At 46.9% G+C, this 27,840-nt stretch overlaps 1 protein-coding gene across 1 annotated transcript; it reads left to right on the top strand.

Moving 5' to 3' along the window:
* The first annotated feature begins 1,309 nt into the window (after nt 1–1,309).
* LOC132401386 (zinc-binding protein A33-like) lies at nt 1,310–23,495 on the top strand. Its single transcript, XM_059983510.1, has 6 exons — nt 1,310–1,828; nt 2,468–2,563; nt 7,935–8,168; nt 11,216–11,238; nt 11,326–11,444; nt 22,863–23,495. The coding sequence occupies exons 1-6, from the start codon at nt 1,310–1,312 to the stop codon at nt 23,414–23,416; spliced, it is 1,545 nt and encodes a 514-aa protein (XP_059839493.1). The 3' UTR covers nt 23,417–23,495.
* The last annotated feature ends 4,345 nt before the right edge of the window (nt 23,496–27,840 follow it).

Genomic DNA, 27,840 nt, shown 5'->3' with positions numbered 1-27,840 from the left:
CCAATACCTTGCGTAGGCTCATCAGGAGGCCAATGAGCTACTTTGATCATCGTGCCAAACTTTGGCGGCGAGAGGAGCCTCCCAGTCTGATCCTCGCTGCATGCCCGGAGATCACTCCCACAGCGCGCTGGCCCGAGATTACCGCAGTGGAGACCAGACGGTCACTCACGTCTTTGCGGACTGTGGGCTGGCGAAGATCTGTGCAGAAAGATGCAAGGGCCTGTGCCACAGCAGCTGCATGACAGAAGGCTCTCTGATCCTTGGGCAAAGACATTGCATGGTTTATCTTTGTGAATATTTCATGGCGAATAATGCTTATTTTGATTTTAAAAACATCAACTTCTGGGCTCTGTCCTGAGATGTGGAAACTGGCCTTCCATTGGAGCCGGGCAGAGGTGGGTCGAGTCAGAAAGTTTCTTCAGGACTTCACCGAACAACATCATGTTTTCCACCCTGGGAGGTGCAAGGTCCAGAGCTGTTTTTTTCCCTGCAGCCATGGGTCGGTCATCACCACTGCGTCTGTGTCCTCACAGCACAATATTCTCTCCACATCCCCACTTTCATGGCATGAACTAATTTAATAGTTGATTTAAATGGTTACTTAACCCCGGTTTTACACCCCAGTTTGACTCTCTTTACACCTCGAGAAAATATTTAATATAACGAGCGACTGGAGGAACTCAACGGGTCAGGCTGCATCTGTGAAGAGAAATCGACAATCGACATTTCGGATTGAGACAGGCCAGATGGCGGATCTCAGCCGGGAAGTCGATTGCACATTTCTCTCCAAAGACGCTGCCAGACCCGCTCAGTCCCTCCAGCATCACGTTTCTTACTCGAGATTCCAGCATCTGCATTCTCTTGTGCCTCTCTTTTCAGAACTTGCCCCTTTCAGTAGTGCACCAGGCTCTTCTCTCCGACTTCATTTCTGTTCTGCCTCTTTAGCCCATCACGCCTATTGGTTCACAGGCCGACAACAGCAGCTCGTCAGAGTCCCCTGTCCAGGGCCGAGGGTTGTCGTCCCTGTGGCTTCTCCTCTTATCACACGACTTCAGTCGTCTTCCAGGGGATGGTCCTTCCGATCCCAGGGACGAGGCCTTTGGAAATTCATTTGATACTTCTGTCGCACTGTCATTTTACTGGGATGAGGTTGCAAACCCCATTCCCAACAACGCTCCTTTCACAGTCGGCCTTGAGCAGTCCATGGCCGAGTTATCATTTATGTTCAGACCTGTTTAATGTGTTTCTAATCTCACCCTGATATGAAAATTACCACGATTACTTCCAAGTGAACACAACCAGCAACATAATGTTCATTCCCTTACTGCAGCGTCTAGTGGACAATCGTGGTACTGCAGGGGATCGGCAGCTCCGCGAAAGTGACAGAAATCTGAATCAGGAAGTGCTGGGAGTTAACATGGCTTCGAAAGGACCGGCCGAGAATTGGACCGAGGAGGCAATTTGTCTCATCTGCTTGGATTTCTTCACCGATCCGGTGTCACTGGAGTGCGGACACAACTTCTGTCGCTCTTGTATCACACGGTGTTGGGAAAGGGAGGAGAGAAACTCCTGCCCGGAAGGTAGAGAGGTGTTAGCTGACCGCACCCTCAGGGTGAATCGGGCCTTAGCAAATCTGGCTGAAAAAGCTCTAAATCTAAACCTGAATCCGAAAGGGAAGGAACGTAAACTTCACTGCGAGGAACATGAGGAAGAACTGAAGCTGTTTTGTGAAACGGACAAGACACTGATCTGTGTGATCTGTGCAGTTGCGCAGGAACACAGAGAGCACCGCTTCATGCCCATTAAAGAAGCTGTTAACACCTACAAGGTAAAACTAACCCGAATTTGATCCTCACTCTATCCTCTATTTTTCTGTCTGGAACCACAGGAGCCTTCATATCTATCACATCATTCCCCACAACTTTCGCCATCTCCAACAGGGTTCTAGCACCGACACATTTTCCCCTCCAACAGTACAGCCCACCCCTCCCCATAACTCTCCGCGCTCTGTGGCTATCGCTCCCCGTACTGTAACTCCTTTATCCACACCTTCCTCTGCACTGATACCTGCAAGCGGGACAAGTGCTACACCTGACTCCTACACCTCCTCACTCGCCACCATTCAGTGCCGCAAACAGTCCCAATTCCTCCCGTTTCTTCCATGATCGATTATCCTCTCGTATTAGATTCCTTCTTCTTCAGCCCTTTTTTCTCCTCCACCTGTCCCCTCTCAGCTTCTTAACTTCATCACCGTCCACCACGCTCCCCTTCACTTGCCACCTGATTCTCATCTTTTTTATTCCGGCTTCTGCCCCATTAATTTACAGTCCAAGCGACTGATTATTTCCTCCCCATATAAGTTGGCCGACTCACTGAGTTCCTCGGCATTTTGTGTGATAATCGGGTTTGATCACCTGTTTCTTTTGTTGCATCTTTGTTTCTATTTCCTTCACTCTCTGACTTCCAGGATCAGCTAAAATCTTCCTTAGACTCTCTCACAAAAAAGAAATCAGACTTCCAGGAAAGGAAGCAGCAACAGAAAGAGAAGATTTCCAGAGTTCGGGTGAGTTTTCCCATCAGGAATTTTTGATATTACTGTATAGTTTTGCTCCCTTTAATGCAGAATAGCCGAGTATCGCAGCTGCAGTGGCCTGGGTTCGATCCTGACCCCGGTGCTGTCTCTGTGGAGTTTGCGTGTTCCCCCTGTGACCACAAGAGATATCGACACATCCCAAGGACATGCTGGATGAATGTGTAACCCCCTGGGTCGCCTCAGGCTCGCTCCGCTCGTTCTCGTTTAGGGGGAGCAGCCTTCGGCCCCGCCAAACTGGGTAATCAGCTGGTGTGGATGCTGTGTGAGGTCCCCGCCTCGCCCAAAAACAGACAGTACACCATATGCGATTAAATGAGTACAATTTATAAAGATTACTAGAGCTAAGTGATTAATAATGATACTGTGGCGGCTCATTTCCTAGCGTATTCGAACCGACTCACAATTAGATAGCCTACGGGGGTTTGCGAGCACAGAGCTTTGGAGCCTCTTCGCCATGGGGGGCCGGTTGACAGAGGCTTAAAAGTGAGGCTGAAGTTTTCGAATAAAGTTTTTTTTCCTTCGACTGCAGTTACCGACTCCGTGTCGTAATTTTAGCGCTGCGTGTAGCACACCGCTACAATTGGTGACCCCGACGGTCCAAACGATTTTTGGACCAGAAATGACCGACGCCGTCTCTGTTCATGCGGTTTCGTTGAAACTGCCGGGTTTCTGGACACAGCGCCCGGACCTATGGTTCCAGCAAGCCGAAGCCCAATTCCACGTTCGCCGGATCACCTCAGAAGACACCCGCTACTACTACGTGGTGGGCTCCCTCGACCAGGACACAGCTGCCCAGGTCGCGGAGTTCGTACAGTCGCCCCCGGCAGACGGCAAGTACACGGAATTCAAAGCCCTGCTCCTCAGGACTTTCGGACTCTCACGGCGCGAGCGGGCTGCCCGTTTACTGCACCTGGATGGCTTGGGCGACAGACCTCCATCGGCTTTAATGAATGAGATGTTGTCTCTGGCCGAGGGACACACAGGCCTCATGTTTGAGCAGGCATTCCTGGAGCAGCTGCCCGAGGACATACGCCTGCTGCTGTCCGACGCGGATTTCAGTGACCCCCGGAAGGTGGCAGCCCGGGCGGACTTGCTGTGGAACGCCAAAAAGGTGAGCGGGGCGTCCATCGCGCAGATCTCCCAGCCACGCTCCCGGCAGCAAACCAGTCCAGGCCCGGCCGCAGAGCCCACTAACCCCCGGCCCAATGAACACTGGTGCTTCTACCACCAGCGGTGGGGCGCAGAAGCCCGCCGTTGCCGCCCGCCCTGCAAGTTCCCGGGAAACGCCAGGGCCAGCCGCCGCTGATGGCTACGGCGGCTGGCCATCGGGATAGCCTCCTGTATGTGTGGGATAGAAGGTCGGGACGCCGGTTTTTGGTCGATACTGGGGCTGAGATCAGCGTTTTACCTCCGACGAGTTACGACACCCGCAGCAGGGCACCGGGTCCCCCCCTGAGGGCCGTGAATGGCAGCACAGTAAGGACCTATGGCACCCGTCAGGTGCAGCTACTGTTCGGCCCCAGCCAGTTCACGTGGGACTTCACACTGGCCGCCGTAGCCCAACCGCTTCTGGGTGCGGATTTTTTGCGAGCTCACAGCCTGCTGGTTGACCTGCCCAGGAAGAGACTGGTACACGCCGAGACCTTTCAGACGTTCTCCCTGGGCGCGACCCAGTTGCCAGCCCCTCACCTCGGCTCCATCACGCTGTCCGACAACGACTTCACCAGGGTCCTGGCGGAGTTCCCATCGGTTCTGGCACCGCAGTTCACAGCAGCCATGCCCAGGCACGGCGTACAGCACCACATCCCGACACAGGGACCACCCCTCCATGCCCGTGCTCGGCGGCTTCCCCCGGACAAGCTCCGACTGGCGAAGGAGGAGTTCCAGAGAATGGAGGAATTGGGGATCATCCGGCGGTCCGACAGCCCCTGGGCTTCCCCCCTGCACATGGTGCCCAAAGCGACGGGGGGCTGGAGACCGTGCGGCGACTACCGCAGGCTGAACGAGGCTACCACACCGGACCGCTACCCTGTGCCGCACATTCAGGACTTTGCGGCAAACCTGCACGGCGCCCGGATCTTCTCCAAGGTCGACCTTGTCCGAGGGTACCATCAAATCCCGATGCATCCTGACGACGTCCCCAAAACGGCTCTCATCACCCCGTTTGGCCTCTTCGAGTTCCTCCGCATGCCGTTCGGCCTGAAGAATGCCGCACAGACGTTCCAGCGGTTAATGGACGCGGTGGGACGGGACCTGGACTTCGCGTTCATCTATTTGGATGACATCCTCATAGCCAGCGGCAGTCGTCAGGAGCATCTGTCCCACCTCCGTCAACTCTGCGCCCGACTGAGTGAGTACGGTCTTACAATCAACCCTGCCAAATGCCAGTTCGGACTTGATACCATTGACTTCCTGGGCCACAGGATTACTATAGACGGGGCAACCCCTCTGCCCGCTAAGGTAGATGCGGTCCGCCACTTCCCCCGACCCACCACGATCAAAGGCCTTCAGGAATTCGTAGGTATGGTCAATTTCTACCGCCGCTTCCTCCCTTCAGCTGCCCGGATCATGCGCCCCCTGTTCGCCCTGATGTCGGGTCCGAGCAAGGACATTACCTGGGACGAGGAGTCCGCCGCCGCTTTCGTTCAAACGAAGGAAGCTTTGGCTGACGCCGCAATGCTAGTACATCCCAGAATGGACACCCCTACCGCCCTCACAGTGGACGCATCAAACACGGCAGTCGGTGGGGTGCTGGAGCAGCTCATCGCAGGTCGCTGGCAACCCCTGGCGTTTTTCAGCAAACACCTGCGGCCACCCGAGCTCAAGTACAGTGCTTTTGACCGGGAACTGTTGGCGCTCTACCTGGCAATCCGGCATTTCAGGTACTTCCTAGAAGGTCGGCCCTTCACCGCGTTCACGGACCACAAACCGCTTACCTTTGCGTTTACGAAAGCATCCGACCCCTGGTCATCCCGCCAGCAACGCCACCTGTCCTACATCTCTGAATACACAACGGATGTCCGGCACGTCTCGGGTAAGGACAATGTCGTGGCGGATGCGCTCTCTCGCCCTACCGTTCATGCCCTTTCCCAAGGGGTAGACTTTGAGGCACTGGCAGAGGCACAGCAGGTAGATGAGGAGATTCCGAGTTACAGGACTGCAGTCTCTGGTTTGCAGCTCCAGGACCTCCCCGTGGGCCCAGGTGAGAGGACCCTACTCTGTGACGTCGCCACCGGCCGGCCCCGTCCGGTCGTCCCCGCAGCCTGGCGGCGACGTGTTTTCGACTCCATTCATAACTTGGCGCATCCCTCCATCCGGACAACTGTCCGGATGGTTTCCAGCAGGTTCGTTTGGCACGGACTCCGCAAACAGGTCAGTGAATGGGCCAGAACGTGCATGCACTGCCAGACAGCCAAGGTTCAGCGGCACACCAAAGCCCCACCGCAGCAGTTCCATCCCGCCCACCGGCGTTTCGACCACATTCATGTGGATATCGTGGGCCCCCTGCCAGTGTCGCGTGGAGCGCGTTACCTCCTGACTATCGTGGACCGGTTCACAAGATGGCCAGAGGCGGTCCCGCTCACCGACACCACCTCCGAATCTTGCGCCCGAGCCCTGATCGCCACCTGGGTATCTCGCTTTGGTGTACCAGCCCACATTACCTCCGACAGAGGCGCCCAGTTCACCTCCAGCCTGTGGTCAGCTATGGCCAGCCTTTTGGGGACTCAGCTGCACCACACCACTGCCTACCACCCACAGTCGAACGGGCTAGTGGAGCGTTTCCACCGTCACCTGAAGTCGGCCCTCATGGCCCGCCTGCGAGGAGCCAACTGGGCGGACGAGCTTCCCTGGGTCCTTCTCGGCATCCGCACAGCGCCCAAGGACGACTTGCACGCCTCGTCGGCCGAGTTGGTATACGGCGCGCCCCTGGCCGTCCCCGGGGAGTTCCTACCAGCCCCGAGGGGGCAAGAGGAAGAACCCGCTGCAGTCCTGGGCAGACTTCGCGAGAAGCTCGGTAACCTGGCCCCCATACCCACTTCACAGCATGGGCGGCACCCGACCTGCGTACCCAAAGACCTACGGAACTGTAAGTTTGTGTTTGTACGAAGGGGCGGGCATCGGCCACCGCTGCAGCGGCCATACGAGGGGCCGTTTACGGTGCTCCGGAACAACGGGTCCACGTTCGTGCTGGACGTTGGGGGGAAGGAGGAGGTTTTCACGGTGGACCGCCTCAAGCCGGCCCATGTGGACCTGGCGCAACCGACCGAGTTTCCGGCGCCTCGGCGCAGAGGCCGACCTCCCAAGCAGGTTCTGGCCCAGGCTGTGGACATTGGGGGGTGTATCGCCGGTTCTGGGGGGGGGTTATGTGGCGGCTCATTTCCTAGCGTATTCGAACCGACTCACAATTAGTTAGCCTACGGGGGTTTGCGAGCACAGAGCTTTGGAGCCTCTTCGCCATGGGGGGCCGGTTGACAGAGGCTTAAAAGTGAGGCTGAAGTTTTCGAATAAAGTTTTTTTTCCTTCGACTGCAGTTACCGACTCCGTGTCGTAATTTTAGCGCTGCGTGTAGCACACCGCTACAATACGGTATATATGAAGGAAAAGAAAATAAAGGAAAGGCGCCAAACTTAGCAAAGTCCAAATGCACTTCATGCACAAACGTTGGAGCTAATACCGAAGTCTGCTGACCACCATTCGATCCCCTCTGACATCCTCGACTCGCAGCTCAGGACCACCCGACGTGGTTAACCAAATACATCTATCCTCGTCTCCTCTCCTCGTGGTACCTCCTGGCCTCGGACCCCCGCTTGGGGTCCATTCCTCGCCCAGCTTTCAACATCACATCCTCTCTCTCTCACCCCCTCGCGCCGACTCCCCAAAACGCCTGCCAACAATAGCTTTCAGACTCAGAAGAAAGAACAACATTAATCCCAATTGGTTAACAAAGGAATACAATTCTCGTTATCAGTAAATTTTAACCCAAACAAGCTTCCAGCTCTCTCTCGCAACAAAGAAGCATTCCTACTTTTAACAAAACAAAGAAGCCATTTTGATTAACATAAGCAGTAACAAAGAAAAAGAAGAAACCTCAATATAAAGAAGAAAACCCCCCTACAAATGGCTAATTAAAATTAACCCTGTAAAGGTGGGAGAGGGTATGCATAAATCAGATGGGAATTTATGGGTCAATAAATGAGAATAGGTTTCAGGAAAACATGAGGGAATGAGGGAATATTCTCAGAAGTAGCATGGACTCTGACACACTGAGTGGCCACCTTAACGACAAAAGGAAACAGAACACGGCAATGCATTAACTTAATCTTCATCTATAATTCGACAGGAACAATCACGCAGCGTTCAGTCCTACATCATATCCCAGTTTGCTGAACTGCGCCGGATTATCACTGAGAAAGAGCAGAGCTTACTCCAGGATCTCAGGAAGGAAGAGGCGAGGATTCTAAATCCAATGGAGAAAAATCTTCGAGAAATTCAAAAGAATATCAGGTTTATTCAGGAGAAAATCTCAAAGATAAAGGAACGGATGGATCAAAAAGACAGTGTGATATTTCTCAAGGTGAGGGATTATATTTCAATTTGTTTCTGTCAAAGGTCACTAAATAAACAATAGACAATAGGTGTAGAAGTAGACCATTCGGCCCTTCGAGCCTGCACCGCCATTTTGAGATCATGGCTGATCATCTACTATCAATACCTGGTTCCTGCCTTGTCCCCATATCCCTTGATTCCCCTATCCATAAGATACCTATCTAGCTTCTTCTTGAAAGCATCCAGAGAATTGGTCTCCACTACCTTCCGAGGCAGTGCATTCCAGACCCCCACAACCCTCTGGGAGAAGAAGTTTTTCCTTAACTCTGTCATAAATTACCTGCCCCTTATTCTCAAACCATGCCCTCTGCTACTGGACTCTCCCAGCATCTGGAACATATTTCCTGCCTCTATCTTGTCCAATCCCTTAATAATCTTATATGTTGCAATCAGATATAAACAGTGGTATATATGAAATAACACAACAGCGGGCAGTGCTGACAAATCAATTGCCGCTGCTGACGACCTCACACAGATTGTTATACCTGTATGACTTGCCCTCTAATCACTCCAATAATGATTTTCAAAAATGTTGAAGATATGCATTCGATCCTTCATTAGCAACATACGATCTTGAAGCGATGAAACTTCAGGGTAATTAATTGTAAAGTAAGCTGCAACAAAGTGGTCAAAAAAAGATATTACATCAGACCATCCCCAGCTCAAAACTGTCCAGAACAAAGCATGGATATGTGACTTTTTCCATTCGATATTACCATGCCCCCACTCACGTGACTAGTTACCAGAATAAACATGCAAAACAACATACAATGTAAACAGAAATCAGGTGCTCCTACACACAACATTTATAAATGGCAGCAGACTGACTCAACAGACAATTGATGCAAATATTCAGGGTTGCTTTTGTCCCAGATGCAGACAGAAATGGATGTACAGCTTCTATACATCCCAGGACAGAATGCAATCTTCTCTGAAATACTTTACTCTGATCAAAACACAGAGGTGCTGATTGTGTCCTTAATTACCACATAAAATATCCTCTAAAATTCCCATTGATACCCAGTTCCAGTCACAGGCTGTGAGTGTGTTTGGTGCGGTGGGTGTGAGGGTCTCTCTGTCAATCAGTGAGAACAAAGAATGTGACCCACACATCAGACATATCTTCCGTATCCGGTTTCCATCAGATTACGAAAACTTTCACTGTCTCTTTACTTTTAGCAATAACGTACAAATGGGATTATGTCTCATTCTCCATCACAACCAGGCAATTCAGTCCATTTTCTCCTATCAATTTCCCTGCATCACAAGTCTCCTCCCACCTACTCACGACACCCAGCAACGGTGCCCGAACTCCATAATCCCTCATGTGTTTATCCAGTTTCCCTATTACATTCAATTTCTGCTGTTCCACTTCAACCACTCCTGTGGCAGTGAGTTCCACATCCTCTTCACTAAACTTTTTGTGGGATTTATTAAAATCCATCTGGAATTACATCTTCCCACAAGTCTCCCCATAAATAGAGGGGTACTTTCTCCACCTGCACTCAAATACATCACTGATCTTCAATTCCTCCCTCTTATCACCCTGATATCATATCCAGATTAAAATGTACAACCTGTCCTCACTTTCCTCTGAATTTCATCCCCTCAGTTATGATCTAATTTTCAGAAATACTCTTTGCAATTTACCCCACGGTTCTGTATTGTTTGTGTGTGAGAGTGACTGTGATAGTGGGAATTTTCAATACTTTGTAATAGACAATAGACAATAGGTGCAGAAGTAGACCATTCGGCCCCTCGAGTCTGCACCACCATTCTGAGATCATGGCTGATCATTCACTATCAATACCCAGTCCCTGCCTTGTCCCCATATCCCTTGATTCCCCTATCCATCAGATATCTATCTAGCTCCTTCTTGAAAGCATCCAGAGAATTGGCCTCCACCATCTTCCGAGGCAGTGCATTCCACACCTCCACAACTCTCTGGGAGAAGAAGCTCTTCCTCAACTCTGTTTTAAATAACTGACCTCTTATTCTCAATCCATGCCCTCTGGTACTGGACTCTCCCAACATCTGGAACATATTTCCTGCCTCAATCCTATCAAATCCTTTAATTATCTTAAACGTTTCAATCAGATCCCCTCTCAATCTCCTCAATTCCAGCGTGTACAAGCCCAAACGCTCCAATCTCTCTGCATAAGACAGCCCTGCCATCCCAGGAATCAACCTAGTGAATCTACGCTGCACTTTCTCAATTGCCAGAATGTCCTTCCTTAAACCTGGAGACCAAAACTGTAAACAATATTCCAGATGTGGTCTCACCAGGGCCCTGTACAAATGCAAAAGGACATCCTTGCTCTTGTATTCAATTCCCCTTGTAACAAAGGCCAACATTCCATTTGCCCTCTTCACTGCCTGTTGCACTTGCTCATTCACCTTCATTGACTGGTGAACTAGGACTCCTAGGTCTCTTTGCATTTCTCCCTTACCTAACTCTACACTGTTCAGACAATACTCTGCCCTCTTGTTCCTGCTTCCAAAGTGGATAACTTCGCATTTATTCACATTGAATGACATCTGCCAAGTATCTGCCCACTCACCCAGCCTATCCAAGTCTCCCTGTATTCTCCTAACGTCCTCTTCGCATGTCACACTGCCACCCAGTTTAGTATCGTCAGCAAACTTGCTGATATAGTTTTCAATGCCCTCATCTAAATCGTTGACGTAAATCGTAAAGAGCTGTGGTCCCAATACAGAGCCCTGTGGTACCCCACTAGTCAGTCCGAGAAACACCCATTCACTGCTACCCTTTGCTTTCTATCTGCCAACCAGTTTTCTATCCATGTTGAAACCCTGCCCCCAATGCCATGAGCTCTGATTTTACTCACCAATCTCCTATGTGGCACCTTATCGAATGCCTTCTGAAAATCTAGGTACACAACATCCACTGGCTTACCCTTGTCTAACCCTCCTGAGATGTAATGATTTGGATGAAATTCAGGACGTGGACAACAAGACCAAGTCTAATCAGTTTTGTGTTCTTATTTATTTCAGGAGAATGCTCGTTGGACCAGTAGGTAGGACATGCTCTTTACGGAAACCCTGGATGGATTTGTAAAGTAGTTCAAAATTGCAGTTTATAATCATCAGTATATTATTTACAGGGTTAATGATGATGTCCGGGACTTGTCAGTGACAGATAAGGCCCTACCGGTTGAAAAATTCGATCACCTCTATTTGTTGAATACAGTGCTGAGAGAAACAATTGATGCCATTAATAGAGGTAAAACTTACAAAGATTCATTTCTCCATGTTCATGAAACAATTAAGTTATAATTTGGGGCAAGCATTGGCTGTAATAATGGACTGAAGGGGAACTGAAGTTTATTCCACATCAACCCCACCGACTGGGAGGGATCACTGTCACATGGTCAGCTGGAGATGTCAGACCCCTGAACACACCAGCACAGGGCCACAATACAACCAACACACGGGACTGTTAGATGAGCCACTGTGTCCTGATCCCAGGGCACTGCACTAACACACAAAGACATCAGTTTGAATCCTACCACAGGAGTTGGAAAATTATTACTGACTAGATGATATTCTAGGGAATAAAAGCAGGTATCAGTGTGGTGACGGGGACTGTCAGGAAAATACACGAGTCCTTCGTTCGCTGTGAGTGTAGACTCTGATTGACGCAGGTCTTCCACCTTCTGGATCAGCAACTCTCTCTGTTGTCAGAGGGAGATGAGGGGTAGCAGTAGTGATAGGAGACTCAATCGTCAGGGGAACAGACAGGTCAATCTATGGACGTGAACAGGACACCCGAGTTGTATGTTGTGTCCCAGGTGCCAGGGTCAGGGATGCCTCGGATCGTGTCTGCAGCATTTTAGAGAGGGAAGGAAAACAACCAGATATCTTGGTACATTTTGGGACAAATTACGTAGGAAGAAAAAGCAAAGAGTTCCTGAAAATAGAATTTGGAGAGCTTGTTAGAAAGCTCAGGAGCAGTACCTCCAGGATTATAATTTCTGGATTGCTGCCCGTGCCATGTGCTTGTGAGGGTAAAAATAGCATAATTTGGCAGATTATAGCATGGCTGAGAAGATAGTGCAGAAGGCAGAGCTTCAGGTTCTTGGATCATTGGGATCTCTTCTGGTGGAGGAATGACCTGCTCAAAAGGGATGGGTTGCACTTGGACCAGAGGGAGAAAAATATTCTCACAGAGGTTTGATAGAGATGTTGGGGAGGGCTTAAACTATTTTGGTGGTGGGGGTGGTGGTGTTGGGAACTGGATTGAAGGGATAGGACTGATGGTAAAATGCAAACATAGAGTGCAGTCAGACTGTCAGATAGGGCGGACAGATGCAAGGACAAAACTGCAGCCAGCAAGGTGAGTATCAGTGCATCAGGGATGCAGAATTAAAATGGATAGCAGATACAGTACACAAAGTGTTATATCTCAATGCATGGAGTATAAGAAATAAGGTGGATGATCTTGTTGCACTATTACAGATTGTCAGTTATGATGTTGTGGCCATCACGGAGTCATAGCTGAAGGATGGTTGTAGTGGGGAGCTACATGTTACACAATGTTTTCATGGTATAGGAAGGAAGGAAGGCTGATGGGGTGGTAAATCAGTAGACAGATGTAACATAGGTTTGGAAAATGTTGAATCCTTGTGGGTTGAGGTAAAGAATTGCAAAAGTAAAAATGACACTGCTGACAGTTATATACAGGCACCCGAACAGTAAGAAGGATGTGGACCACAGATTACAACTGGAAATAGAAAAGACTGATGAAAAGGACAATGTTATGATAGTTGTGGGAGATTTCAAAACACAGTGCAATTGGGAAAATCAGGTTGGTAATGGATCTCAAGAGAGTGAGTTTGTTGAATGCAATGTGATGGCTTTCTAGAGCAGTTTGTCGTTGAGCCTACTCGGGGAACAGCTCTACTGGATTGGGTTTTATGTATTGAACCAGAGGTGATCAGGTAAAAGAACCCTTAGGAGGCAGTGCTCACAACTTGACTCAGTTCAACTTGAAATTTGATAAGGAGAAAGTAAAGTCTGACATTGTAGTATATCAAAGGATTAAAAGAAATTACAGTGGTCTGAGAGAGGAGTTGGCCAAAGCAAATTGGAATGAGGTGTTGGCAGGGATGAGAGCAGAGCAGAAATGGTGTCAGCTTCTGGGAAAATGAGTAAGGTAAAGGATAGGTGTATTCCAAATATAAATAAATACTCAAATGGTAAAATAGTAAAACCGTGGTTGACAAGGGAAGTCAAGTTAATGTAAAGGCAAAAGAGAGAGCATACAACTAAGCAAAAATTAGCAGGGAGACAGAGGATTGGGAAGCTTTTAAATAACTACAGAGAGGAACTAAAAGAATGATTGGGAGGGGAAAAATTAAATGTGAATTGATTTGAATTGAATTGACTTTATTACTTACATTTTCATATAGATGAGAAGTATGTTACATCTCCATCCAAATGTGCAATGTGCAATTTATAGTAATTTATGATGAATAATAGGTGCCACATGATAGTTAGGATAACACAGAAATACAGTTGTGTCAGCATGAGTTAAGCAGTCTCATGGCCTGGTTGAAGAACCTGTCCCCAAAACCTGTTGGTCCTGGCTTTTATGCTGTGGTACCATTTCCCGGATGGTAGCAACTGGAACAGTTTGTGGTTGGGGTGACTAGGGTCTCCAATGATCCTTCGGGCCCTTTTCACAAACCTGTCTTTGTAAAACAAGCTAGCAAACAATATTGAATTGTTTTTCAAGTATTGTTAAAAAATGAAATAGGGATAAGAGTGGATATAGGACCAATAGTAAATGAGGCTGGATATATAACAACGGAGGATAAAGACATGGCAGATGAACTAAATGTGTATTTTCCATCAGCCTTCACTGTGGAAGACACTAGCATTGTGCCAGATCTTGAAGGGTGCAAGGGAAGAGAAGTGAGTGCAGTTACTGTTACAAGAGAGAAGGTACTCAAAAAGCTGAAAGATCAAAATTTACATGAGTCACGCAGACCCGATGAACTGCAGCCAAGTGTTCTGAAAGAGGTAGCGGTAGACATTGTGGAGGCATTAGCAATGATCTTCTAAAAGTCATTGGACCCTGGCATAGTGGCAGAGGACTGGCAAATTGCAAATGTCACTCAACTCTCTAAGTAAGGAGGAAGGCAGCAAAAAGGAAATTACAGACCAGTTAACATAACCTCTGTGGTTAGGAAGAAGCTGGTGACAATTGTTAAGAATGAGGTTATGGAATACTTGGTGACACTGGACAAGATAGAACAAGTCAGCATGGCTTTGTTAAGGGAATATCCTGCCTGAGAAACCTTTAGGAATTCTTTGATGAGATTGCAAGTAGGATAGATAAAGGGGATGCAGTGGATGTTGTATATTTGGATCTCAGAAGGCCTTTGACAAGGTGCCACACCTGAAGTTGCTTACCAAGTTAAGAGTGCATGGTATTACAGACAAGTTGCAGGCATGGTTAGAACATCGGTTGATTAGTACGAAACAGCGAATGAGAGTAAAGGGATCGTTTTCTGGTTGGCTGCCAGTGGCGCGTGTTCCACCGTTAGGACACTATCATTTTATGCTGTATATCAAGATTTAGCTGATGGAATAGACCATAAGACCATAAGATATAGGAGCAGAAGTAGGCCATTCAGTCCATCGAGTCTGCTCCACCATTCAATCATGCGCTTATCCAATTCTTCCAGTCATCCCCACTCCCCTGCTTTCACCCCATACCCTTTGATGCCCTGGCTAATCAAGAACCTATATATCTCTGCCTTGAATATGACTTGGCCTTCACAGCCACAGGTGGCAACAAATTCCACATATCTACCACTCACTGACTAAAATCATTTCTCCGCATCTCAGTTCTAAAAGGACGCCTTTTAATCCTGAAATCATGCCCTCTTGTCCTAGAATAGATAGCTTTATTGCCAGCTTTGCAGATGATACGAAGATGGGTGGAGGGGCCGGTAGTGTTGAGGAAACAGGTAGGCTGAACAAGGACTTTGATGAGGAGAAAGGGCAAGAAAGTAATAAATGATATACAATGTTGGAAAATGCATGGTCATGCACTTTGGTAGTGGAAATAATGTGCAGATTATGTTTTAAATGGGGAGAAAACCCAAAAAAGCTGAGAGAAAAATGGACTTAGGAGTCCTTCTGCAGAACACCCGAAAAGTTAACTCGCAGGTAGAGTCAGTGGTGAGGAAGGAAAATCCAATGTTAGCATTCAATTCAAGGGGTTTAGAATAGAGTTCAATTCGAGAGCAGGGATGTGATGCTGAGCCTTTGTAAGGCACTGGTGAAGCCTCACCTTGAGTATTGTGAACAGTTTTGGGCTCCTCATCTGAGAAACGATGTGCTGGCATTGCAGAAGGTTCATTTCATAAGGATGATTCTGGGAATAAAAAGGTTATCATTCGAGGAACATTTGATAGCTCTGTGCCTGTACTCGCTGGAATTCAGAAAGATGAAGGGGGATCTCAATTATACCTGGAATGTTGAAAGGCCTAGACAGAGTAGATGTGGAAAGGATGATTCCCATGGTGGGACAATCTAGGACAAGAGGGCACAGCCCCACGATAGAGAGGCATCCATTTAAAACAGAGATGTGGAGAAATTTCTTGAGCCAGAGGCTGGTGAATTTGTGGAACTTACAGCTGTGGAGGCTGTTGTTGGGTGTTTTTAAGGCAGAGCTTGATAGTTTCTAGATTAAACAGCGCATTAAAGGTTACGGGAAGGATGCCGGAGAGTGGGACTGAGAAGGGGGAAGAAAGGATCAGCCATGATTGTATGGCGGAGCAGACTCGATGGACCAAATGGCCTAATTCTGCTCCTATCTCTTATACAAACCCCATTTCCAGAAAAGTTGGGATATTTTCCAAAATGCAATAAAAACAGAAATCTGTGATATGTTAATTCATGTGAACCCTTATTTAACTGACAAAAGTACAAAGAAAAGATTTTCAATAGTTTTACTGACCAACTTAATTGTATTTTGTAAATATGCACACATTTAGAATTTGATGGCTGCAACACACTCAACAAAAGTTGGGACAGAGTTAAAATAAAATTGAAAAGTACACAGAATATTCAAGTAACACCGGTTTGGAAGACTCCACATTAAGCAGGCTAATTGGTAGCAAGTGAGGTATCATGACTGGGTATAAAAGTAGCGTCCATCAAAGGCTCAGTCTTTGCAAGCAAGGATGGGTCGTGGCTCACCCTTTTGTGCCAAAATTCGTGAGTCAGTTCAAAAGGAACATTTCCCAATGCAAGATTGCAGAGAATTTAGGTCTTTCGACATCTACAGTACATAATATTGTGAAAAGATTCAGAGAATTCAGAGACATCTCAGTGCGTAAAGGGTAAGGCCGGAAAGCACTGTTGAATGTGCGTGATCTTCGAGCCCTCAGGCGGCACTGCCTAAGAAACCGTCATGCTACTGAGACAATTATAGCCACCTGGGCTCGGGAGTACTTCGGAAAACCATTGTCACTTAACACAGTCCGTCGCTGCATCCAGAAATGCAACTTGAAACTGTATTACGCAAGGAGGAAGCCATACATCAACTCTGTGCAGAAACGCCGGCGAGTTCTCTGGGCCCGAGCTCATCTCAGATGGACCAAAAGACTGTGGAACCGTATGATGTGATCAGATGAGTTCACATTTCAGCTAGTTTTCGGAAAAAAATGAGCGTCAAGTTCTCCGTGCCAAAGAAAAAAATGACCATCCTTATTGTTATCAGCGAAAGGTGCAAAAGCCAGCATCTGTGATGGTATGGGGGTGCATCAGTGCCACGGTATGGGTGAGTTGCATGCATGTGAAGGTACCATTGACTCTGAGGCATATATTAGGATTTTAGCGAGACATATGTTGCCATCAAGGCGATGTCTCTTCCCGGGACGTCCATGCTTCTTTCAGCAGGACAATGCCAGACCACATTCTGCACGGGCTACAACAGCGTGGCTTTGTAGACACAGAGTACGTGTGCTTGACTGGCCTGCTGCCAGTCCAGATCTGTCTCCTATTGAAGATGTATGGTGCATCATGAAGAGGACAATCAGACAATGGAGACCACGGGCTGTTGAGCAGCTGAAGTCTTATATCAAGCAAGAATGGACAAAATTTCCAATTGTAAATCTACTACAATTAGTATCCTCAGTTCCAAAATGATTAAAAAGTGTTATTAAAAGGAAAGGTGATGTAACACAATGGTAAACATGCCTCTGTCCCAACTTCTGTTGAGTGTGTCGCAGCCATCAAATTCTACATTTATGTATATTTACAAAATACAATTAAGTTGTTCAGTAAAACTATTGAAAATCTTTTCTTTGTACTTTTGTCAGTTAAATAAAGGTTCACGTGAATTAACATATCACAGATTTTTGTTTTTATTGCATTTTGGAAAATATCCCAACTTTTCTGGAAATGGGGTTTGTATATCTTATATAGTGGTTATCAGACCACTACATTGAAGCATTGTGAGAATGAGCCCGGACAACACAACCAGCATTGACATCAGTCAAGATTTCATCTCGGGAGAAGCACTCAGTGCGTAACTGACCTGGCAAAGCACCCCCACACACATACACAAGGAGGACTGGCAGATTGTAGTCAGAGCCTCAGTAACGTACATTCTTATTTCCCTCAGTAACCTGGAAACCATTCTCTTCAGACATGGTAATTTATTTATTTGAACAACTCACACGTTATACATGTCACACATTTGTAACATACAAATACTTCAATGTGCGCACATCCTTCAATGTGTACACACACCAACGGATATTTACCGCAATCTACACACACACAGAGAAACACAAATGCAGACATAATATCAGAGTGTGACACACGGGCAAAAAAATAGGCACAAATTCAATTTAGGAATAAAGTCTGCCATTCTTACCCAGTCGGTCTGTTCTGTGGCACTGAGCTGTCCTCTGTCATGACGTCACATCAACAGTTCACAGACGGACTCCAGGGTGAGATTCCTCAGGAGGATGATCTGGGAAGGGTTTGATGGATGTTGAACCCACAGTCCACTTCATACATCTGCAAGACTAAGATGTTCATGAGCATGTCCAGTCTCCCTCTAACCATTTGTTATCTAAATACCTATCTAAATTTATTTCAAAATATTTTACTTATACCTGTTTTTACAGCTTCTGACAGCAAATTCCATCTGCCTACCTCCCTCTCCATGAGAATGTTATCCCATAGGTCCCTCATAAAAATATCCCGTCTCACTTTCAATCTGAGCTTTCTGGTTCTGTACTCCCATTTCTCGGAAAAATACTGACACTTCATCTAAGCCCTTATGAATATATTTACCTCGATAAGGGATCATACCTTGACATCCTAAACTACAGCTAAATAGCCCAAATTTATCCACTCTTTGCTTTTAATCCAAGGCCCCCAGCCCTGGTACCATCTCCTGAAGCTTCCTGTCCAGTGTAATGACATCCTCCCCATATTCAGGGAACTGGAAATGCAGACAATACTCCAAGTGTGGTCTATCATCGACATCAAAGAACTTACTTCAGTTCATGTGGACATGTCGAATAGGCTGATGAATACAGGACTGAAGGTGCTATATTTGAAAGCACCAGTATGCGGAATAAGGTAGATGATGTTGCAGCACAGGTAGAGTTTGGCAGGTACAACGTCACTGGCATCAGTGAGTTGTGACTGAAAGGAGATCCTGGCTTGAAGCCTGACATCCAAGGATACACCTTGTATTCAAAGGTCAGGCAGGTAGACGGAGAGGCCGGGGAGGCTCTGTTGAAAAAAAAAAAGAAATGAAATCCTGAGAGATATGTGGCATAGGATTAGAAGATGTCGAATCATTGTGGGTAGAGTTAAGAAACTGCAAGGGTAGAAAGACCTGATGTGAGTTATATACAGATCTCCAAATAGTAGCCAGGATAGAAATAGGATACAAATTACACCAGGAGATGGAAAAAAGGGCAAGGTGATGGTCAGAATGGGAGATTTCAACATGAAGGTAGATTGGGAAAATCATGTTGGTACTGCAACCCAAGAGAGGGGATTTCTAGAATGCCCCCAAGATAGCTTTTTAGAACAGCCTGTGGTTGAGCCCAATGGGAGAAAGAAATTTCTAGAGTGGGATTTGTATAATGTACTAGATATGATTTGGGAGATTAAGTTAAAAGAACCTTTAGGAAGCAGTGATCAGAAAATGACAGAATTCACCCCAGAGTTTGAGAGGAAGATAAAGTCAGACGTATCAGTATTAGAGTGGAGTAAAGTTAGTTCCAGAGGCGTGAGGGAGGAGCTGACCAAAGTAGATTGGAAGGGGACACGAGCAGGGATGATTGCAGAACAACAAAGACTGGAGTTTCTGGGGGCAATTTGGATAGATAAATCCTAAAGATGAGGAAGTATTGTACAGGGACGATGAGGTAACTGTGTTCGACAAGGGGAGTCAAAACAGTATAAAGCAAGAGGGCATACAATAGAGCAAAAATTAGCAGGATGTTGGGGTATCAAAAAGATTTTGATAATCAAGAGAAGGCAATTAAGTCGCCATAAAGAGAGAAAATGAGATATGAGGGAAAGCTTGCCAACAATACTCAAGAGGACACAAAGAGAGGCGAGAGTGGATATTTGACCCCTAGTAAATGACATGGGAGAGGAGAACTGTGACAAAAGACATGGCAGAGGTACTTATTTAATATTTTGTGTCAATCCTCACTGTGAATACTAGCTGTATGTCAGAAATGTGAGAATGTCAGGGGACGGAAATGAGTGTTGTTGCTGTTACTAAGGAGAAAGTGCGTGGGAAGATTGCGGGTGTGAAGGTACCTGGACCAGATGGACGACACCCCATGTATGGAAAAAGTTAACCAAAGAGAATATGGGAACAATAGTAATGAACTTTCACTAATCACTAGATACTTGGTCACTCAAGATGATTGGAAATTGCAAAGGTCACTCTTTAAGAAGGCAGAGCAACTGGGGGAAGAATATTATAGCTGTGTTAGTCTGGATGTGGTGTGCTTGGGAAGATGTTGGAGTCCAGTGTTAAGGACGAGCTTTTGGGTACATGGAGGCACATGATAAAATAGAGCAAAGACAGCATGTCTTCCCTTAAGGAGAAATCTTGCCTGACAAAACTGTTGAAATTCTTCGAGGGACAGAAAGCCAAGATAGACAAAGAATGATTTGGATGACAGAATTGGTGCCTTCGTGGCCAGGTTTGCAGATGATATGAAGATAGGTGAAGGGGCAAGTAGTGCTGCAGAAGCTCAGAATCTGGGGATGGAGATAGAAGGAGAATAGGAAATGGACAAAGAAGTGACAGATGGATTATTGGGTAGGGAAGTCGAGCATGCACTTTCATAGAAGAAATAAGGGCATGGATGATTTTGTAAACAGAGAGAAAATTTTAAAATCAGAAGTGCAAAGGGATTTGGGTGTCCTTGTGCAGTATTCTCTGAAGGTTAACTTGCAGTTTGTGTCAGTGGTAAGATTGGCAAACTCAAAGTTTGCTTTCATTTCAAGAGGATTAGAATACAAGAGCAAGGATGCAATTCTGATGTTTTATAAGGCATTTGTTAGACCACATTCGGAGTATTATGAGCAGTTTTGGGTGCCTTATGTCGGAAAGGATGTGCTGGCATTTGAAAGGGTCCAGGGGGTTCACAAGGATGATTCTGGGAAAGAAAGAGTTAACATATAAGGAGTGTTTGATAGTTCTGGGCCTGTACATATCGGAGTTTAGAAGAATGGCTGATTTAATAGTCCTCTCAACCCTATTCTCCCAGCTCCTCCCCATAACTTTTGAGACCCTGACTAATCAGAAAGTTAAGATCAACTACTGCTTTAAAAATCTGCAGTTGCTGGTAATCCAAGCAACACAGGTCCTGATGAAGGTCTCGGCCTGATCTCCCTGAAACCCGTCTGGAGAGAGTTGATGGCAGGAGGATGTTTCCGATAGGGCGTGGGTCGCGGAGAGAAGGCACAACCTCCGACTAGAGGATGTCCATTTTGAAAAGAAATGAGGAGGAATTCCTTTAGCTGCAGGATAGTGAATCTTCCACAGGCAGCTATGGAGGACAAATAATCTTTCCTTTTAATAATAATTGAGTATATTTGAAGTACAGCCATGCACACAAAATGCTGGAGGAACTCAGCAGGCCAGGTAGCATCTATGGAAGAAGAGTATTAGTTGATGGTTCGGGCTGAAACACTTCATCAGGAACTGTGTTGCTTAAGGGTCCCTGCAAATTCTTCCTCTATCCTCATGAGGGGTTGCGTGTGATGGGGTTGTGGGAAAGGGGACAAATGAATCCTCATTTCCATCCTTGTCCTCCTCCATGTTTTCTCGTTACATCTACACACGCAGATCACCCACAGGCTTTCCACCCCTCCCACACCTGGTTCTGGTTCAATCTGCCATCCGTCTCTCCCCTACCTGTTCCCATTATCACCTCCTTTACTGTTTCGAACCTTCACACATCACCCCCCCCCCCCACTTCACACTTACAAGTGAATATTAACATTGAATGAAGGGCTGTACTGTTCTATGCACTATGTGCTGTGCTGTGTTCTCCATTCAGAAGAAAGCGAGGAGATCTCAAGGAAACTCAAAAATCTTTCAGGGCTCAACAGGCAGGATACAGGGAGGATGCTTACCTGTCTCCGGAGTCAAAGGTCAGGGGTCCCTGTCTCTTTGAAATTCTCAGCACCCGTGGGAGTGGAAAGGGGGTTTGGGGGTTCTTAACCATTCAGTTCACAGAGCCATCGCCGTACAGCATAGAAATGTGCCCTTCGACCCATCACCTCTGTGCTGACCTATATACCATCTACATTCTTCCCATTGACTGGCATTAGGTCAGTCTCCCTCTGTGCCTTGCCTGTTGAAGGGTCTGTCCAAGTGTCTCTTAAACACAGAGGACTGGAGGCCTGTGACCTGCAGAGGTCGGTGCTGGGGCCGCAGTTGTTTCTCATTCATATTAATGATTTGTATGATAATGTAAGTGATATAGTTAGTAGGTCTGTAAATGACACTAAAATTCATGGGATAGTGGACAGGGAGGAGGGTTATCTCTGTTCACACTGGGCCCTTGATCAACTGCAGAGGCGGGTACAGTGACGATGTTTTAAAATACATCTTGGCAGGTATGTGGATAAGAAAGGTGAAAGGAATAATGGGCAAATGGGACGAGCTCATTAAAGCAAGCTGGTCAGCACGAACAAGTTGGGCCAAAGAGCCTCTGTGACCGCCTGTTTAAATCCATTCACTCACCCCCTTCCCATCTTAATCCGCCCCTTTCCTGCACTCCTTTCTGCTGTCTCTCTCCCCTATTTATTTCTGTTCTTGGGGGAAGATGTTGACCTGAAACGTAGACTGTCCATCTCTCTCCACACATGCTGCCTGATCCGCTCAGTTCCTCCAGCATTTTGTGTCTGTGTGATTGGGAAATATCTGCTCTCCATCCAGCGGAATAGCCTTGGGGAGACATTAGTTGTCCATCTGTTTTCGTTGGATCAAACCACGGGAAAGGTTCGTGTTGACCACCCGATTGCGCCTAAGGTCCAGCGGCCTTTCCACCGGTCCCAGGGCCACGCTGCCAGAGTCTCCCCCCGATCCCCGGGGACTCTAATTCTCTGCTTCTCCCCCCAGTCTCTGTCACCCTGGATGAGGAAACGGCGCATCCGCGTCTCAAAGTGTCTGAAGATCGGAAGAGTGTGAGATGGACCGAGATCCGGAGGAATCTCCCTGACATCGGGAAGAGATTCACAAACCGGCCTTGTGTGCTGGGATCGGAGGGATTCACATCGGGGAGACATTACTGGGAGGTGGAGGTGACTGGGAATTGGGTCTGGTTTCTGGGAGTCGCCGCAGAGTCTGTGAAGAGGAAGAGACAGTTCAGTCTGAGTCCAGAGACTGGATTCTGGGTTATCGGGCGGGTTTCTGACTTGTTACATCAGGATTTTGAAGTGGTGAAGGTTATCCCCTCCCCTCTGTCCCGTCTACTTGCCGGTCCCATCCCCGGGAGGGTGGGAGTTTATCTCAATTACGAGTCCGGTACAGTTTCCTTTTACAATGCGGAGACCAAGTCCCATCTCCACACCTTCACTGGGAATAAATTCACAGGGAAACTTTTTCCTTTCTTCGCGACTGCGGATGTAAACCAGTGGCTGAGAATCTGCTCCGGCTCCGCTCAAGGTTTGTAAATGGCTCGGATCCCGGGACTGGCATCAGGAGTGATGTCCCTGTAAATATAAATGTGCGGAGAGTGAAATAAACACGAGATGAGAATTATCGATCCGTTAATTTTAACTCATTCACCGCATCCATCAACAGAACAGAAACACCCCAGATTCAGCAGCAGCCGCAGGGTAGCAGGTCCTAAAGTCCACCCGCACTGAGAGAAGTTCAACAGGGACAAATGGGTGCAGTGCTGACTGGAACAGGGGGGTGGGAGTGTTCAGGCTGCACCTTGGTAAGACCATTAGACATAAAAGCAGAATCAGTTCATTCCACCCATTGACTCTGCCATTCCTTCATGGCTGATCCCGGATCCCACTCAATCCCATACAACAACCATCTCGCCTTATCCTTTGATGCCCTGACCTATTGGGAAATGTTACACTTCCACCTTAAGTATACCCAAATTAAACCTCCAGCGCAGTCTGTGGCTGTGTATTCTACAGGTTCACTTGTCTCTGGCTAAAAATATTCCTCCTTACCTCTGTTCAAAAAGGTCTCCCCTCAATTTTGACGCAGTGCTCTCTAGTCTGGATATCCGCATTTATTAAAACAACCGCTCCACATCCACTTGATCTGGTCCTTTCAACACTCGGTAGCTTTCAATGAAATCCCCCTTTCCTTTCTGAGAATGGGACCCAAAACATTGACAAAACTCCACATACGGCCTGACTTGTGTCTCATGAAGGCTCAGCATGCTCTCCTAGCTTAAATATTCAGTTCGCTTTCAAATAAAAGCAAACATTGCATTTCCCTTCATTACCACAGATTCAACCTGTGAAACAACTTTCTGGGACTCTTGCAAGAGAACTCCTATGTCTCCCTGCACCTGTGATGTTTGAATTTTCTCCCCATTTAAAACATAGTCTGTTCTATTATCTCTCAGACCAAAATGCATTATCTCACATTTCCCAACACTATATTCAATCTGCCAGCTTTTCTTTAGTATTCTTCAAATTTGTCTGTCCTGCTGCAATCACATTGTTTCCTCAGCACGACCTACCGCTCCATCCTTTCCATCATCCGCAGACTTCGCCACAATTCCATTATTTAAATGGTTGACAAATAATGTAAATGTAGCAGTCCCAAAACTGACCCCTGAGGGTCCCCTGGCAGCTAACCTGAAAAGTCCCCTTTATTCCCACTGGCTGTCTATCAGCCATTCCTCTGTCCACCTTTCCTGTAACGCCATAGGATTTCATCCTGTTCGGCAGTCCTGTGTGTGGTACCTTATCAAATGCCTTTTGAAAATCCAAGTAAATGACATCCACTGCCTCTCCTTTGTCCCCCCTCCTTTTCACTTCCTCAAAGACCTCACACAGATTTATCAGACCTTGCTGGATTTCCTGTCACAGAAACCATGCTGACTCTGACTTATTTGATCTTGAGTCTCCAAATACCTGAAAACTCATCCTCAATAAATGACCACAACACTTTCCCCACCACTGAGGTCAGGCTAACTGGCCTACAATTTCCTTTCTTTTGCTTTCATCCCTTCTTAAAGCGTGTAATTTTCTACTTTCCTGTTCTTCAGGACCATGCCAGAATCCAGAGATTCTTCTAAGATCATGACCAATGCATCCGTTATCTCTTCAGCAACCTCTTTCAGGACTCTGTGATGTAGTCCATCTGGTGCAGGTGACTTGTCCACATTAAGACCTTTGAGTTTGTCCAGCACTATTTCCTTTGTAATGACAAAGGCACTCACTCCTGCTGTGTCTTCTACAGTGAAGACTAATGTAAAGTACTCATTAAGATAAATGCATGGCTAAGGAGTTGGTGCAGGAGGGAGGATTCATGTTTCTGGACAATTGGGCCTTGTTCCAGGGAAGGAGGGACCTGTTTCGACGGGACGGGCTGCACCTGAACTGGAGAGGGACTAACAGCCTTGTGGGAAGGTTTGCTAATGCTGCTCCGGGGGGGGGGGGTTAAACTAGATTTGCAGGGGGAGGGGAAACAGAGTGTTAGAGCAGATAGTGAGGTGGAGGAGGATAAAGGTCATGCGAGAGCAGCAAGTATAGTGCATGGAGTAAAGCCAGATCTAACATATAAAGAGGCTTTGAGGAAAGAACAGCAGAATAAAGGGTGTAAAGGTAGAAGGGCTAAATTGTGAGTACTTCAATGCAAGAAGCATCAGGAACAAAGGTGATGAACTAAGAGCTTGGATACATACATGGAATTATGATGTAGTGGCCATTACGGAGACTTGGCTGGCACCAGGGCAGGAATGGATTCTCAATATCCTGGATTTCAGTGCTTTAAAAGGGATAGAGAGGGGGAGAAAGAGGGGGGGAGGGGTGACATTACTGGTCAGGGATACTATTACAGCTATAGAAAGGATGGGTAATGTAGCAGGATCCTCTTTTGAGTCAGTAGGGGTGGAAATCAAGAACAGGAAGGGAGCAGTTACTCTATCGGGAGTATTCTAGAGGCCCCCTGGTAGCAGCAGAGATACTGAGGAGCAGATTGGGAGGCAGATTTTGGAAAAATGCAAAAATAACAGGGTTATAATCATGGGTGACTTTAGCTTCCCTAATATTGATTAGTTCCAAGGGTTTAGATGGGGCAGAGTTTGTTAAGTGTGTCCAGGATGGATTCCTGTCACAGTATGTTGACAGGCTGACTAGGGGGAATGCCATACTAGATCTAGTATTAGGTAAGACACCAGGTCAGGTCACAGATCTCTCAGTGGCTGAGCATCTAGGGGACAGTGATCACCGCTTCCTGGCCTTTAGCATTATCATGGAAAAGGATAGAATCAGAGAGGACAGGAAAATTTTTAATTGGTGAAGGGCAAATTTTGATTCTATAAGGCTAGAACTTGTGGGTGTGAATTGGGATGACGTTTTTGCAGGGAAATGTACTATGGACGTGTGGTCAATGTTTAGGGATACCTTGCAGAATGTTAGAGATAAATTTGTCCCGGTGAGGAAGATAAAGAATGGTCGGGTGAAGGAACCATGGGTGACAAGTGAGGTGGAGAATCTAGTCAGATAAAAGAAGGCAGCGTACATGAGGTTTAGGAAGCAAGGATCAGATGAGTCTATTAAGGAAAATGGGGTGGCAAGAAAGGAGCTTAAGAAGGGGCTAAGGAGAGCAAGAAGGGGGCATGAGAATTCCTTGGTGAGTAGGGTAAAGGAAAACCCCAAGGCATTCTTCAATTATGTGAAGAACAAAAGGATGACAGGAGTAGGACCGATTAGAGATAAAGGTGGGAAGACGTGCCTGGAGGCTGTGGAAGTGAACGAGATCCTCAATGAATACTTCTCTTCAGTATTCACCAATGAGCGGAAACGATGACGGTGAGGACAATATGAGTGAGGTTGATGTTCAGCTGCATGTTGATATTAAGGGAGAGGAGGTGTTGGAGTTGTTAAAATATACTAGGACGGGTAAGTCCCCGGGGCCTGACGGAATATTCCCCAGGCTGCTCCACGAGGCAAGGGAAGAGACTGCTGAGCCTCAGGCTAGGATCTTTATGTCCTCGTTGTCCACGGGAATGTTACCAGAGGATTGGAGGGAGGCAAATCTTGTCCCCTTGTTCAATAAAGGTAGTAGGGATAGTCCGGATAATTATAGACCAGTGAGACTCACGTATGTAGTGGGGAAGCTATTGGAAAAGATAATTAGAGATAGAATCCATGGTCATTTAGAGAATCATGGTCTTATCAGGGACAGACAGCATGGCTTTGTGAAGGGCAGATAGTGTTTAACAAGCCTGATAAGAGTTCTTTGAGGAGGTGACCAGGCATATAGATGAGGGTAGTGCAGTGGATGTGATCTACATGGATTTTAGTTAGGCATTTGAAAAGGTTCCACACGGTAGGCTTATTCAGTAAGTCAGAAGGAATGGGATCTGGGGAGTTTTGGCCAGCTGGATTCAGAATTGGCTTGCCTGCAGAAAACAGAGGGTTGTGGTGGAGGGAGGACATTCAGATTGGAGGGTTGTGACTAGTGGTGTCCCACAAGGATCTGTTCTGGGACCTCTATTTTTCATGATTTTTATTAACGACCTGGATGTGGGGGTAAACGTGTGGGTTTACAAGTTTGCAGACGACACAAAGGTTGGTTGTGTTGATGATTGTTGAAGATTGCAGAGAGACATTGATAAGATGCAGAAGTGGGCTGAGAAGTGGCAGATGATGTTCAACCTGGAGAACTTTGGAAGGACAAACTCCAAGGCAGAGTACAAAGTAAATGGCAGGATATTTGTGAGTGTGGAGGAGCAGAGGGATCTCGGGGTACAATTGCACAGATCCCTGAAAGTTGCCTCACAGGTAGATAGGGTAGATAAGAAAGCTTATGGGGTGTTAGCTTTCATAAGACGAGGGATATAGTTTAAGACTCACAAGGTAATAATGCAGCTCTATAAAACTCTGGTTAGGCCACA

This window comes from Hypanus sabinus, chromosome 10 (assembly GCF_030144855.1).
Source record: "Hypanus sabinus isolate sHypSab1 chromosome 10, sHypSab1.hap1, whole genome shotgun sequence".
Lineage (NCBI taxonomy): Eukaryota > Metazoa > Chordata > Chondrichthyes > Myliobatiformes > Dasyatidae > Hypanus > Hypanus sabinus.
This window is presented reverse-complemented; position numbering and strand designations above follow the sequence as displayed.